The following is a 13,989-nucleotide window of genomic DNA, read 5'->3' as shown; positions in this document are numbered from 1 at the left end:
AGAAGTTTCCTTTTATTTCGATATTGGCAAAATATTCTTCTTCTTTTTTCCCAAAAAAGCAATTTCACTTTGACAATATAAAGTCTATTTCCGAGGCTCTCACTCATTGAGGTAAGCATGGTTTCGAAATAGAATCTGAAAGCGAAAAACCGGAGTCTAATTTTAGATTTCAAGATATGTAAGATAGATTTTACGTTTGTGAAATTGGGGAACTTGTTTTTCCAAAGTAAGTTTCAAGTTTTGCGTAAGATGTATTTAATGTGTGTAAGCTTGCCCAGCAGACATATTAGAAATGATATCATGGATGGAAGGTAAAGCTAAGGAAATTGCTTTGGTTCTAAGAATAGAGGACTATGTCAGTTGGAAGAGATGTAAATTCGCCTGTCCAAGAAATTTTTGAGCATTTGAGTTTATTTATGGCATGAAACAACTTGAAGCATGGGTTTAGCATATTAATATATTCTTGAAAAAACCACAAATACATTTTGAATATAATTGATCTTTTTCACTACAAAAACCCGTGCTTTAAAATAAATAAATTTGGAATTTAGAATAAGTTTTTATGCTTCTCTTAATCTATATCTTTGTGTGGTCCTAGAGTAATCTACAGTGTTCCATGATGTGTATATAATTCGAAACCGCTAGTTTAAACTTTCATTTTATGACCGGGATATTTATTTTATTAATATTTCATATTTTTCATGTATCTAAATATAAATTGTGATTGATGGATTATAACAACAAGTAATAACCATTAAATGTAATAATTCATTGTAATAGTTAAATTAATAATGTAGGTGAAATCTAAATAAATCTAAAACCAATCTTATAGGTTTCAAGTTAAAATTAAGAAACTTATTTCAATTGATAAATTTCAAGTTTTAGGTGGAACTTGTAGGAAACTTGAACTAATTTCACCCTATTCACTTAATTTCTATGCAACCAAGTTCTTTAACTCACTCTATACAAATTTAGTATTAAGGTTTTACTTATTAAAACTATGGTGGCAAAATTCTCATAAAAAAACTCCAATTTTAGATTATGTCTCAATTCTAGTGCAAATGCTTATTTTGCCTAATAAAAATACATCACTTTTGGGTCAGGCCACAATTCTAACCTGAATTCTTGTGTCTCATAAAAGTATACCCACTTTCAATCAGTATTCAAATCTGAATTCTATTGAACTTCCGTCCAATGATGTTGTTAAAAAGGGGCCAGATTTGAATATCAACCACTAAAACTTTGTCGGCATAATTCTCTCAAAATATTTTAATCTTAATTAGGTCTCAATTCGAGTCATTTTTTTTTTTTTTTTTTTGTCTCATAAAGAAAGAACCAATTTCGAATCGGGTTTTACAATTTTGGCCCGACCTTCTTTTATCTCATAAAAAGTACCCACTTTCACTTGATTTCTAAATTTGGCCCTCATCAAGTTTCCGTTCAAGGGATGCCGTTAAAAGAGGGCAGATTTGAATACGGGCCGGAGCTTGATACTTCTTCATTACAAAATAAAGGTTCGAGCTAGAATTGAAACCTTTCCTTACATAGGTAGGTGCTATCATAAGACAAAAACTAGTTCGCACCAATATTATGACCCGGCTTCAAGGTCGATGCTATTTAAAATATGGAGAGAAATGAAAATATACTAAAATTCTATTCTCTCTCTCTGTTTCTTTTTAATATTGAGAGGCTCATCTTAATTGGAAACACTCCGAAAAACCTGTAAAACATACCATTTTAATTTCATTTATGGTTCGACAAAAAAAATATATTCATGTATGGAATTTATTCATACGCAATTACGCATTGATACATGGATCATCAACACTACGCTTCGCACGCATTCTTTCTATTTGAATTTTCCAGGAAAGTGAGTTCATCAAAATTGTGGAATGCTGCAAATGGATGAATTACGTTTGAAAACAACATCTCCACGAGCTTTCCAAATCAAAGTGGAGATCAACGCGATCAGAGTACACTTTGCAGACTCGTCTTAATATGTATACCGACTAGATCGGATGCTTGAGCAGCGACTTCGATATGCTACAGGCCTACACAGGACGCAGAAAATACGCGTTGGAAACACTAGTGCATCCCCTGTACGCTTGTATTTACACATGCAAAAAATGACATTCCAAATCGAATTCGGCGGCGACCATCTCCGGTTACCGTCACCGCATTTGTCTCTTCAGCAGGGGCACAGGGGGACCGGAAAATTGCAGACTTGGTTCTTTCCGACCTGTGATTCTGCTGAACTCACTTGTATTTTTCCATTATTTTTCTAGCTTCTTCCATGGGATCGTCCATCGGAGGGGCAGCTCCACCCCCTTTCGGTCCGTCTCCACCCCCCTTCGGTCCGTTGTCTTTGTTTAAGGCGAGGAACGTGAAATATATGAGTCCCATGGTGGCCTGATGATCAGAAGAAGGGTCATTTATTATGTTATTTACTATGTTCTGAGGACTAGAGAAATGGGATAAAAATCTTCCAAGAAAATGGTATCAGGACATCGGATGTTCCTAAACATCTTTCGACTCTTTTGAGACATGGTAGAAGTGATTTCTATTCTCAGCAAGATATGGGAGGGACTAGGTTTTCCATGCCAAAGTACCTATGTACAGAAATTGCGAGCGAGGATATAAGGTTAAGTGTGATTGTGACCACTCAATCAGCTGAGTTGAGAACAAAATGTGTAAAAATGATTGAATTTTAAGCAGGTTATATACCTAGGAGGACTAAGTGAATCTAAATCACAAACTCAATGAAGGCAAAAGGAAAAGGTTAAAGAGGATAGACAGAGAATTATGTACATTTCCCAGGGTGAATGCCTGTTCCAAGGTTTATCGAGGAAAAGAACTTCTTAGAATCTACATTCAGAACCTCTCAATTGCGGAGGCTGATAGGCCAATTCACGACTTAATAAGCAAAGGGGAGCACAATAGCAAAACAGATCAATACTTGTCAACTTCGAAATCGACTCAAGTCAGAAAATCGAAGTAGGAAATATGCAGAATCCTAGTATCATCACTACCATCAGATGCATTAACAGTTCAAGCTCTGCAGTAACTTCGAACGACATGGTCTTGACCACTAGATTTCTCTCCTCTCCAAATCCAGAAAAATTCTAGTCAGCTAAAAGAAATGTTAGTGTTGGTAAAGGTCCATACTCATCCACAATTCCTCTATTTCCAAATTCATGATTTTGATTTTATTGAACAAGATTCATGGTATATTGTCCCATTCCAAATGCTAGCCTCCCATTGTTTTAGTTACTAGACAATCCTAGACCAAAAGGCAACAATAAACCAGAAGAATTGCTAAAGTTACACCTGCCATATCTATATATCACATATGAGGCTGGTTCAAAACATTAGACAGACAGTGCAATTATAGTCGGTTCACACCTGTGCCAAACACTGCAAATGGAAATACAGAAATACTAAATTCGTAATGAAGCAGAAACTTTACCAGAACAAAGAAGGCAGTGGATAAGAATGACTTCAGCACAAAAAGTGCAACGGACAACCCAACGAAAGTAACTGAAATCCTCGCTACAGGCCTCGGAACAGCATCCTAAATAAAGAAGAACATCAGCAAACTGTCATAATCTGATCCCTGAAAGCAATATGAACCGTTTCGAAAGAATCATATCAAGGAGAGATGAATAGCACTCACGGGCACCAGGTTCGTCCCCGCTTCAATCGCATCTCTCCCCACTTTCCAAACCGTCTGAGCAACTACACGCCATGGAGCACAAAGGGGAATCAGCAAGCAATAGCAGATATTTCATTCGCAGAAACTGTGAGTAAGAACGAAAATACACTACACACGCCAGTCAAGTCATCAGTGGTTAATTTTTCAAACTACCCACACTTACTTTAGCGCCTGCCATCGAACAATTTCTGCTCGTGAGCATTCCACTGTCAGCTCTAACAAAGCTAACAGCAAACCGATGAAAATACCATATCAAATCACGCAGCCATCAAACTGCTCAGTCACAAACAATCTGCCACAACCATCATCAATCATCAACGAACCCCATTACGAAAATAGCCACAGAATTTCACAAAACACCCGGGAATCGAGACTGCCCGGAAAGTGAACCTGACCCTTTAAAAGTTCGACTGGGAAGCGACGACGGTGGAGGAGCGGCGACCTCCGAGCCTCCTGATCGGACCGTGGTGCGCGCCGGCTCGCGCGAACGGGGCGGGATTGTTCAGCCTCGAAATGGGCTTGGAGGGAAGCAATTGAGCTCTCGGGCGCGTGGAAGAGCGAGGCGGGATGTGGAGGAGACTGTGCAGAAGGGTCGAAGACGCCATGCGTGGTCGGCAGCTGCTCCGTTAGAGAGAGACAGAGAGAGAGAGAGAGAGAGAGAGATGTGTGTTTCCGCCTCGGAAAGGATGGACAGAGGGTCGTCCCGACCACCGGCTGCGAAAGCCCGATCCATGCAGAGGCGTGGATGAAGTTGATGGGTCTTACGGCCCAGTTAGCTTTAGCGTCTGCAAAGGCCCAGTTAACTCTAGCTTTAACATCACAAATATATAAATATATTTTTATGGGCCGTTAGAAAAGGCTTTTCGAAAAATCTTTGGGAAAATGCAAAGGTCGTTGGGGTAAATGTGTTTTCTAAAATGTAAATTGTGTTTGATAAATTGTGCTGTAAAAGTCCATTGTGAAGTATCTTTAAGTAAAATAGTGTTTGGAAAAATTACATTTGCAAAAGGCTTTTGTTATACATTAAAAAAAGAAGAAGGAGAATTGGCTGCTAAGAACAAGTAATCGCCGGCGAGGAGCAGGCGGCTTGGTGAAGGGCTAGCAATTCGATGCAGGCCGTCCAATAGAGGTAGATAGTCCGGTGAGGGTTGTAGGCGACCAGATCTAAGGTCGCAACCCATCTACGATCTAGTCGTGCGAGCCTGGCACCAAATCTAGTTGCGACTAGACTTGCAACCGAGATGGGTTGCGCGGCCCCGTCAACCTTTGTGTGGAGGTCGCGTTGCGGCAGGTGATGGTCACCGACGACCGCACTTAGTCGCAACTAGATCTACAACTAGTTGGGTTGTGACCTTCGACCTATGTGGCGACTGCATCTAGTTGTGACCAGATTTGCAACCAGATGGGTCGCGTGACCTTGAGGATCGCGGTCTGCGACCCGAGGGTCGCGACCTCTGCAAGACCGCGGGTGCGACTAGATTTGCGACCAAATGGGTCGACCTCCATATAGAGGTTGTAGTGCCGCGAGCGCGACGATTGCCAACCGACTACTTGCCCTTCATTGGCAACCACTCATGGAGAATAAGAAGATGAATAGTGAGGGCAAAACTGGAAAAATGAAAAATTACAAAGATGATTTGAGAAGAAATTTTTTTTCTTATTCCCTCAGTTCGGCATGCCGAGAATGCTAGAAGTCCAAGGCAGCCCCCAACCTACCTTGGGCTTTTAGCCATTGGAATGCCAACATTTCTTCAAGGTGGGTTTCAAAAATATTCTCAAACACCTAATCTTTGAACAAATGGGCTTTGGACACCCAAAGTTACTTGCAAATGTTGGTCCCAAACACAGCCTATGTGAACTTGCCACGTGGCACTTAACTCCATATGTCTGATTGTCACGTGACAAACACATGTCTTTAATTTGTCAGGTGGCACGCATTTTTTAAGAACTAATTGGGATAGCCTTCTCGAGCAACTTTGATTCTAAAAAAAGAATATTATAAACTGGGAAGTGCCTAACAATTGTGACATCTTCATAGCTTTGAAACAGCTTTTAAATAGTTGCCCCCAAGGACTTAGACGGAGAATATTAGAACAATTTTGCCATATTTTGAAGGCAAAAAAGGATTACAAAAGTAGAGAACTCAATTTGGGGAAATGGCCTACTTGGTCCTTAGACTGTGATTTTGTTTGCGCAAAAAACGAATTAGACGATAAAGGAGGACATATCAACAGCTTTTTGAATGAGATAGCTTCCAACTAACACCTTTAAAGATTCAAAGTCTACTTAGGCGGATCAAAGTGAAGCTATAAGATCAATGAAATACAAGAACCTTCATTCTCTTTACGGTATTGGATTTATCCTTTGAGCAAAATTGAGTAAATTCTAATTGTAAATCTCTATTGAGGTTGAACACTTGCAACCTGGAAAGAGAGAGATAAAGTGTAGTGAGAAGGGCTTGAGTTTGTAGAAGCATCTAATGAAGTTTCGTGTAGAAGCAACATTATCTACAAGTAAAATCTCAAAGGGAATTCTAGCCTCATTGAGATCAGTAGAGCTAGGGAAATTGAGTAAGTTAAGTGGAAGGCCGAATCACTGCAATTTTTTTTTTTTTTTTTGGCGTTTCTTCTATTGTTTTAAGTCCTTCAACTTTTGTACGATAGAAGGTACAACTTTTGCATAACTGTTTTCCTTTACATCAGCATATCCAACACATTCTCCACCCAAAAGTTTTCATTTCTTTTAGAATAATTAATTCACCCTCTATTGGTTGTCGTGCTTGGCCATTTTGAGGACTATGATGTTTATATATCTATTCGACTGCAAACTTCTTTCGATTGGGAAGTCCTTGGAGAGCAATGATAGATTATGGAGAAACGATTAATAAAGAAACGTGTCAAGTTCTAGTCCATTAATTACACGCAATACTAAAAGACAATACGTCAAAAATTGTACGCCTTTCATAAACAGATATTTGACAAGCATTCTAGGAACACTAGTTAATATAATTATTTGAAAAATACCTTTAAATTGAGTCAAGAAAGCCTTGCACTTTAGTATTGCTCATCCGTTTCTACATTAAATGCATCTGCAATATGTCATTGACAAGAGTGATGGACCTATTGCCTTCTCCTAATCAGTTCTCCTATGATTTTTTTTTTATCTAGATGCTACATGACAATAACGCAATGCTTCTTATCATAACAAAAACATGTGTTATGATCATGTGGACCTTCACACTAAAATTGATTCCTTTTTTTTGCCTATTGTGAATAAGGGGGAAAAGCATTAGACATATGTGAAAAAGGCAACGAATCTCTGCATCCTACGGCTTTTCCTAAGAACGTACAAATTTTAATTTAGTGTACTACTATATAGAGATCGCTGATGTGTACACATCAGACAATCAAATTCTAGGAAACCTTCTAGGATTTTCTAATGCTTAGAGCTGGAAACAATACATATGTTGTTGGGACTCAACAAGTGAAGCAATAGAATAAAGTAACCAAGATACACAAAATATGGAGGGCTGGCCAGACAAGCTACTTGATTCTTGCACTAATAGGTTTCCTTCAGCTGGCCTCTACTATTGAAACCTCCAATGTGCCCAAAGAAAACCCATTAAAGGAAATGATTCAAGTCAGGCTAGTTTTAGCATGAACTCGACCATTTGGAAGGTGGTGGAGACTTATATATCCTTGGCCCACTTTGATTTTTATGGCATATGCGCGGTTTATTGTACTTGAGTGTCACTTTACGTTAGAGATCCAAGGGACAGACATTCTCGTTGCGGCATCTACAAATATATATATGTTATATATGAAGCTAAATATTTTTAGGGGCTCTTTTGTCTTTTATATTAGATTTGCTTTTAGGTTAAAAGCTACATCTTTATATTAGTGATGGCAAGATGCTAGCCGTCAAGATGTTGAAAAAGAAAATAGAGAGGGAAGAAAAGAAAGAAGAAATAAGTGAATTTTTTCTTTATAAGGGTTCTCAATCTCTTTGTGCCTTGATTTTGAGAGAAGATCATCGTTGTACTCCAACTTTTCGAAGTCTAGTGGATTCGCAGAGTGCATCTGTGCGGAGATATAGCCTATGTTTGGGTGAACTCCGTTAACAAAATTTCTGGCGTGTTCTTCTAATTATGTTATTTTATTATTATATTCTGCTTGGTGACTTGTTTGCGAGCGTTATTTTCTGGAATCAACGTGCAATTTCGTAACAACTGGTATCAAAGCTTGGGTTGGCTAATCGAGAATATCGGGGTTTTTTTGGTGATGTTCGATTGAAAGCAAATAGTATGCCGAGAAGATAAAATCAGAATCGATAAATTCGATGGGCAGTATTTCGGATGGTGGAAACTACAAATTGAGGATTATCTTTATCAAAAAGATCTATATGCACCACTCGAGGTTGGAAACCCCAGATGGCGGAAGTGGATTCGACAGCAGAAACTGGATGGAAAATTCTTGATCGAAAGGCATTAGGTGCAATTCGTCTAGGGTTGATGAAAAAGACAGGGTACCAAATTGCGAAAGCAAAAATTGCAAAAGAAGCCATGGATATTCTAACGAATATTTATGAGAAGCTGTCCACATCAAATAAGGTACTTTTGCTGAAGAAACTATCACGCCTCGATCCTCAAGCGCATGCCCATCTCTCGGTGGTCGATTAAATTGCGATGTCCCAGGATGCGTCGCCGACCCATTCATTTTAATGCGCATGCGGAAGTGTATAAATAAATCCCCAGACAGCACAAAGATGGGAAAGAAAGCAAGGACACAATTTCACAACCATAACACACCTTTATACACACCTGACTAGTTTATATATAATGCTAGTTTAAGGACAGAAGTCTACAAAAGCAGAAAGGCTACAAGTCCTCTAAGCGTTCGAACTCCAAGCTGAAAATCTCGAGGTCTCCTAGAGACTCGAGGTCCACTACTACACCACCAGGAGGGTCAGCTGTACCCTCGCCAAAAGCGATCTCCAACACCGACATTGGGACCACAAACTGTTGTAAGGGACATTCTCTGGGTCCATTTCACCCGCGACGATACCGCGCTCTGAATTGATGGGGTACCCTCCGATGTAGACCCGCATCAACCCCGACAATGGTCCTCACGAGTTCATAGACCTAGGCTCCTTTGCCCCCAGGAAGAGGAATCTGGGAGACCTATTCGGTGACCCTTTTGGGCTGGCCAAAATGCTCAGGAGGAACCGCCATCTAAGGACTTGAAAGAATTGAGTCTACGACGGGGTGAGACAATGTCTCAGCAAGTTCATCCCATAAACTCTTGCTATGAAGGAAATACGCCTAAAGGCAGTCTATGCATGCATAAGACAGATGACTTACCTTACCTCAATTCCTTCCTACACGTTAATACAATTCATATACTCAACTAATAAATTCGATTCAATTCAAACCATTGCTCAAACGATCCACTCAATTCGATACCATCAATACCATCTATCAATCAATACTATCTATAAATTCAACACCATCTACCAATTCAATTAATACGATCATTGCTCACACACGTTGAAATAGATGGTCATAGCTCTCACAAGTTGATATAGATAGATAATAGCTCGCACAAGCTGATATAGATTGTTGCTCTCACAAGCTGATATAGATCATTACTCTCACAAGCTGATAAACGATCGTTGCTCGTATATTGCTCTTACAAGTTGACATATCAAGCTCATAGGCTAATATAGTATACTACTCTCACAAGTTGACGTGCAAAAGGGCTCTCACAAGCTGACGATAAATGTTCTCACAAGCTGACGTGCAATATGGCTCTCATAAGCTGACGATAAATGCTCTCACAAGCTGATGATTCACCGTATTAAAAATATCCGATAAAAATAATCGTGTGTGGGTATATGGTTGGCTTGAGCTAAAAACGCAATATCTTTCTTTTAAAAAATCCCACTATTTAATATAGTCCATAAAGATATTTTTGGTGTTATAAACTGACGCCCGGTATTTTCTAATTAAAATACTAAAATTACACAATTTTGGGATAAATACCCAAAATTACAATTACCACTCAATTTGCACAAATTAACACTCAATTAAATAAACCAAGCATACCATTGCAATCCACACAAAATTTCGATCACTTTGGCTATCCCGGTATAATTTTCGAAAAATAATAAATAACTAAATAAATACAAAAAATAATTAAATAAATGTAATTAAATACCAAAATAGAAACTTAGGCTGAGAATGTCTAATTAAACACCGAAACATGCCCGGAAAATTTTCGAATCTATCTAGATAAATAGTATAACTTATCTAGTCTCTAATTAAGCTGTTCTAACCACCTAAAATGCAAAATCAAATAATTAAATCGCTAATCCGTTCTAATTAACCACCTAAACCATACTTAGCATAAAATAATCGACCCTTAAGCATCATTAACTCCATAAGCATAGTTTAGTAAGTAAACTCATCGATTTAACAATTCGGTGAGTCCACATTGACGGCAATGTGGAGATGGGCGAAAAACTTCGGCGGCGGCACTCGACAAGGCCTAGAAGAGGCCTAAAACATGCCTTGAAGCCCAAAGACCCTTGTTGGTCTTTGGCTCTAGTTGCTGGGTTGAGAGGGCGAACCAGGCGACAAGTTGAGTTGGAAATGGCGAGGACGAGTGGCAGTGGCTGCAGTGGGTGACGGCGACGCTTGATGGTGATTGGATGGCGACGGAGATGGCTTAGGCAGCTGGACGGAGGCTCGATAGTGGCCCAGGGATCGCGGGGGACGGCGAGACGGCGCGGGACAAGTAGGATGCGTGCAGGCTAGCGCATGAGGCTCGCGGGCGGCTTGCAACGGGCAGGGCGGTCCTAGCGGCTTGACGGGCGGCTTGCGATGGTAGGTGGGGAAGGGGCGGTTTCCTCTGGTTCTTTAGAGCTTCTAAACACAATGAAAATGGAGAAAGATGGCCTGAAGGGGATGAAGCCAACTGCACTTGGAGGGTCCCTTTGGCCATAAATATCTCTTATTTGATCATTGCATGGCCCCCTACTTGTTTAAGCTCTATCCTTAGCCAATTTGTAGCCCACAATCTTCCCTAGCAAGCCAATGAAGTGGTCCAAATGTTGAGGGGACCATGGCCTACGAATTTTGGTCACATTTCCCCCAAATTGAATTCAAATCCTCTCCAATTGGACCTAAATTGGAGTCCATAAATACCACCAAGGTGTCCTCGACCAAATTAACATTTTCCCCACCAATAGAACCAACTTGCATCCCAAAAACACGATAAAAAACGGTCATATGAATTTTCCGGTAAAAAACGGCCCTACTTTGAATTTTCGCCAAAAATCTCGGTTTGCAGAAAAATTTTCAAAGGATGAGTCGATGTTCCTAAAATGAATCGTGACATGACAGAAATCGGGTTCAAATTCGTGGTTAATTTCGATCCGGCGCGATTTTAGCCTAACCTAACCTACGGGGTAGCTTTTAGAAATTTTTGGTGCAATTGACCTATGGTCGATTATTTTCAAGCCACAATGTACATCTTCGACACATTGACGATTCTTGATTGTCATGAAAATCTCGAGGTTTCAAATACAGGCACAGGGTACCAAAACGACAGAAAAATCGGTCTAGTGTCGATTGATGAGAATTTTGCAATCAGGTGGAATCACCCACACTTAATCACTTAGCTCAGTCGAGTTGACTTATCCCCGGTCTTTAATTGGTTTTTAATTGTGCCATAATGACCCTTGCAGATTAGCACGATCGAGCAATCGATTCTTGGTCGAATTCTCAAATTTATTGCGTTAAAATCCCTTAACGGCTTCACCAGATAGACTATTTATATTATGAGTGATTAGCTCAGAGAATAGAACTATATGCGCGTCGATAAAAAGCCTGATTCATTCAATTGAAAATAGAACTGGAAATTCAGGATGTTACAACTCTTCCCCTCTTATAAAAATTTAATAATTGAAATTTAAACCATTACAAATATTTAAACAAAAAGGTGGGGTTAGAGTCGTCTCATTGAATCTTCACTTTCCTAGGTCGCTCCTTCTGTGCCATGGTGTTGCCAAACCACTTTGACCAATGGAATTGTCTTGGTGCGTAGAACCCGCTCCTTGCAATCTACAATATGAACCAGTCTTTTCATGTACGACACCCTGTCGTCCACGTCTAACTCTTCAAAGTTCAGCACATGGATCAAGTTAGGCTTATATTTCCTCAACATTGACACGTGAAAGACGTTATGCACTTGCACCAACCTCGGCGGCAATGCAAGACGATACGCTAGAGTTCCTACCCTTTCCAGAATCTCAAAGGGACCTACGTACCTCGGACTCAGTTTCCCTTTCTTGTCAAAGCGCGAAGTACCTCTCATTGGTGACACCTTCAGAAAGACGTGCTCACCAACTTGAAATTCCAATGGTCTCCAGTGTTTATCTACGTAGCTTTTCTGGCAACTCTGAGCGGTTTTTAATCTATTCCTGATGACGGCAATTGCATCCACTGACTGCTGGACTAACTCTAGGCATGTGATCTTTCGTTCTCCGACCTCATTCCAACACATTGGCGTTCTGCATGCTTTGCCATACAACGCTTCGAAAGGAGCCATCTGAATGCTTTGCTAGTAGTTGTTGTTGTAGGCGAACTCGACAAGATGAAGCTATTCCTCCCAGCTTCCCTTCAAAATCCAACACGCAAGCTCGCAGCATGTCTTTAAGGGTTTGAATCGTCCTCTCAGATTGGCCATCTGTCTAAGGATGATAAGCCGTACTATACTGCAGCTTCATTCCTAAGGCCGTTTGTAAAATTTTCCAAAATGCGGCTGTGAACCTCGGGTCTTTGTCTGATGTAATCGTCATTGGCACTCCATGTAGACGAACTAGCTGACGCACGTACAACTCTGTGTGTCTATCCAAATCAAGGTCCTTTTGTACAGCGATAAAGTGAGTCGACTTTGTCAGTTTGTCGACCACTACCCAAATAGAATCATTACCTCTTTGACTCTTTGATAAGCCTGTCACAAAGTCCATTGTGATGTGCTCCCATTTTCACTCGGGAATCTCGAGAGGTTGCAGAAGTCCTCCCGGCTGATAATGCTGTGCCTTCACTTGCTGACATGTCAAAAACTTGGCGACATGCTTGGTGACGTTTGCCTTCATACCGGACCACCAATAATGTTGACGCAGATTCTGATACATCTTCGTACTGCCAGGATGAATGTTGTAACTGCTACGATGAGCTTCTGACAAGATCTCTTCTTTAAGCTCTGCATCGTTAGGTACATAGAATTGTCCTCAGAACCTTAATGTTTCGTCTTCAGAAATCTGAAAATCAGCCTTTCTCTTATCGGTATCCTCTTACAGATTTTCTGAATCTCTAGGTCTATCCACTGAAGTGTCTTGATTCTGATTTGTACTTTTGGCTTAATTCTGAGGGTGGCCATAAGGTTTGAAAGGTGGCATACATCAAATTTGAAAACCGAGTCTCGAGCTTTCTCAAGTAAAGTCAATTCCTTAACCATCATATGCGTAATTGAAGACTTTTGACTCAAAGCATCTGCAATCTTGTTCGTCTTTCCAAGGTGATACAAAATGTCGCAACCATAGTTCTTCAGGAGTTACATCCAGTGACGCTATCTCATATTCAACTCCTTTTGAGAGAATAGATACTTGAGACTTTAATGGTCAGTGAAGATCTGTAATTTTTCTCCACACAAATAATGTCTCCAAATATTCAAAGCGAAAATGATTGCTGCAAGTTCTATGTTATGGGTCGGGTAATTCAGCTCATGAGGTCTCAACTGACGGGACGCGTATGCAACAATCCTACCATGTTGCATCAATACGCAACCCAGTCCTCTAAACGACACATCACTATAGATCTTGTATCCTCCAAGACCAGAAGGTATGGTCAGCACAGGCGCGGTAGTCAGCTTTTGCTTAAGCTCCTAGAAACTACACTCACACTTGTTTGTCCACACAAACTTCTCTTCCTTCTTCAGTAGTCAAGTCAACGGCGACGCTAATGCTGAAAATCCTTCCACGAACCTTCGTAATATCCTGCCAAGCCCAAAAAGCTTCTAATCTTTGTCATGGTTGTCAGTCTTGGCTAGTTGATAATTACTTCGATCTTGGTTGGGTCCACGGAGATTCCTTCACCTGAAATCACGTGGCCTAGGAACGCAACATGAGTCAACCAAAACTCGCATTTGCTAAACTTAGCATACAATCCATGAATCCTCAGGGTCTGAAGTACCAACCTCAAATGACTCTCGTGT

General features: G+C 40.3%; 1 protein-coding gene across 1 annotated transcript; it reads right to left on the bottom strand.

The window, feature by feature from the left end:
* Nucleotides 1-1,885: 1,885 nt before the first annotated feature.
* On the bottom strand, nt 1,886-8,818 carry LOC104437453. Its single transcript, XM_039309615.1, has 5 exons — nt 8,731-8,818; nt 4,108-4,497; nt 3,674-3,735; nt 3,467-3,571; nt 1,886-2,409 (listed from the first exon to the last, which is right to left on the bottom strand). Exons 1-5 carry the CDS (start codon nt 8,816-8,818, stop codon nt 2,257-2,259), a joined length of 798 nt encoding a protein of 265 aa, XP_039165549.1. The 3' UTR covers nt 1,886-2,256.
* Between the last annotated feature and the right edge of the window lie 5,171 nt (nt 8,819-13,989).

Source organism: Eucalyptus grandis, chromosome 3, assembly GCF_016545825.1.
Source record: "Eucalyptus grandis isolate ANBG69807.140 chromosome 3, ASM1654582v1, whole genome shotgun sequence".
In the NCBI taxonomy this organism is placed as follows: Eukaryota; Viridiplantae; Streptophyta; class Magnoliopsida; order Myrtales; family Myrtaceae; genus Eucalyptus; species Eucalyptus grandis.
The sequence above is the reverse complement of the archived record's forward strand: the minus strand, read 5'-3'. Positions and strand labels throughout refer to the sequence as shown.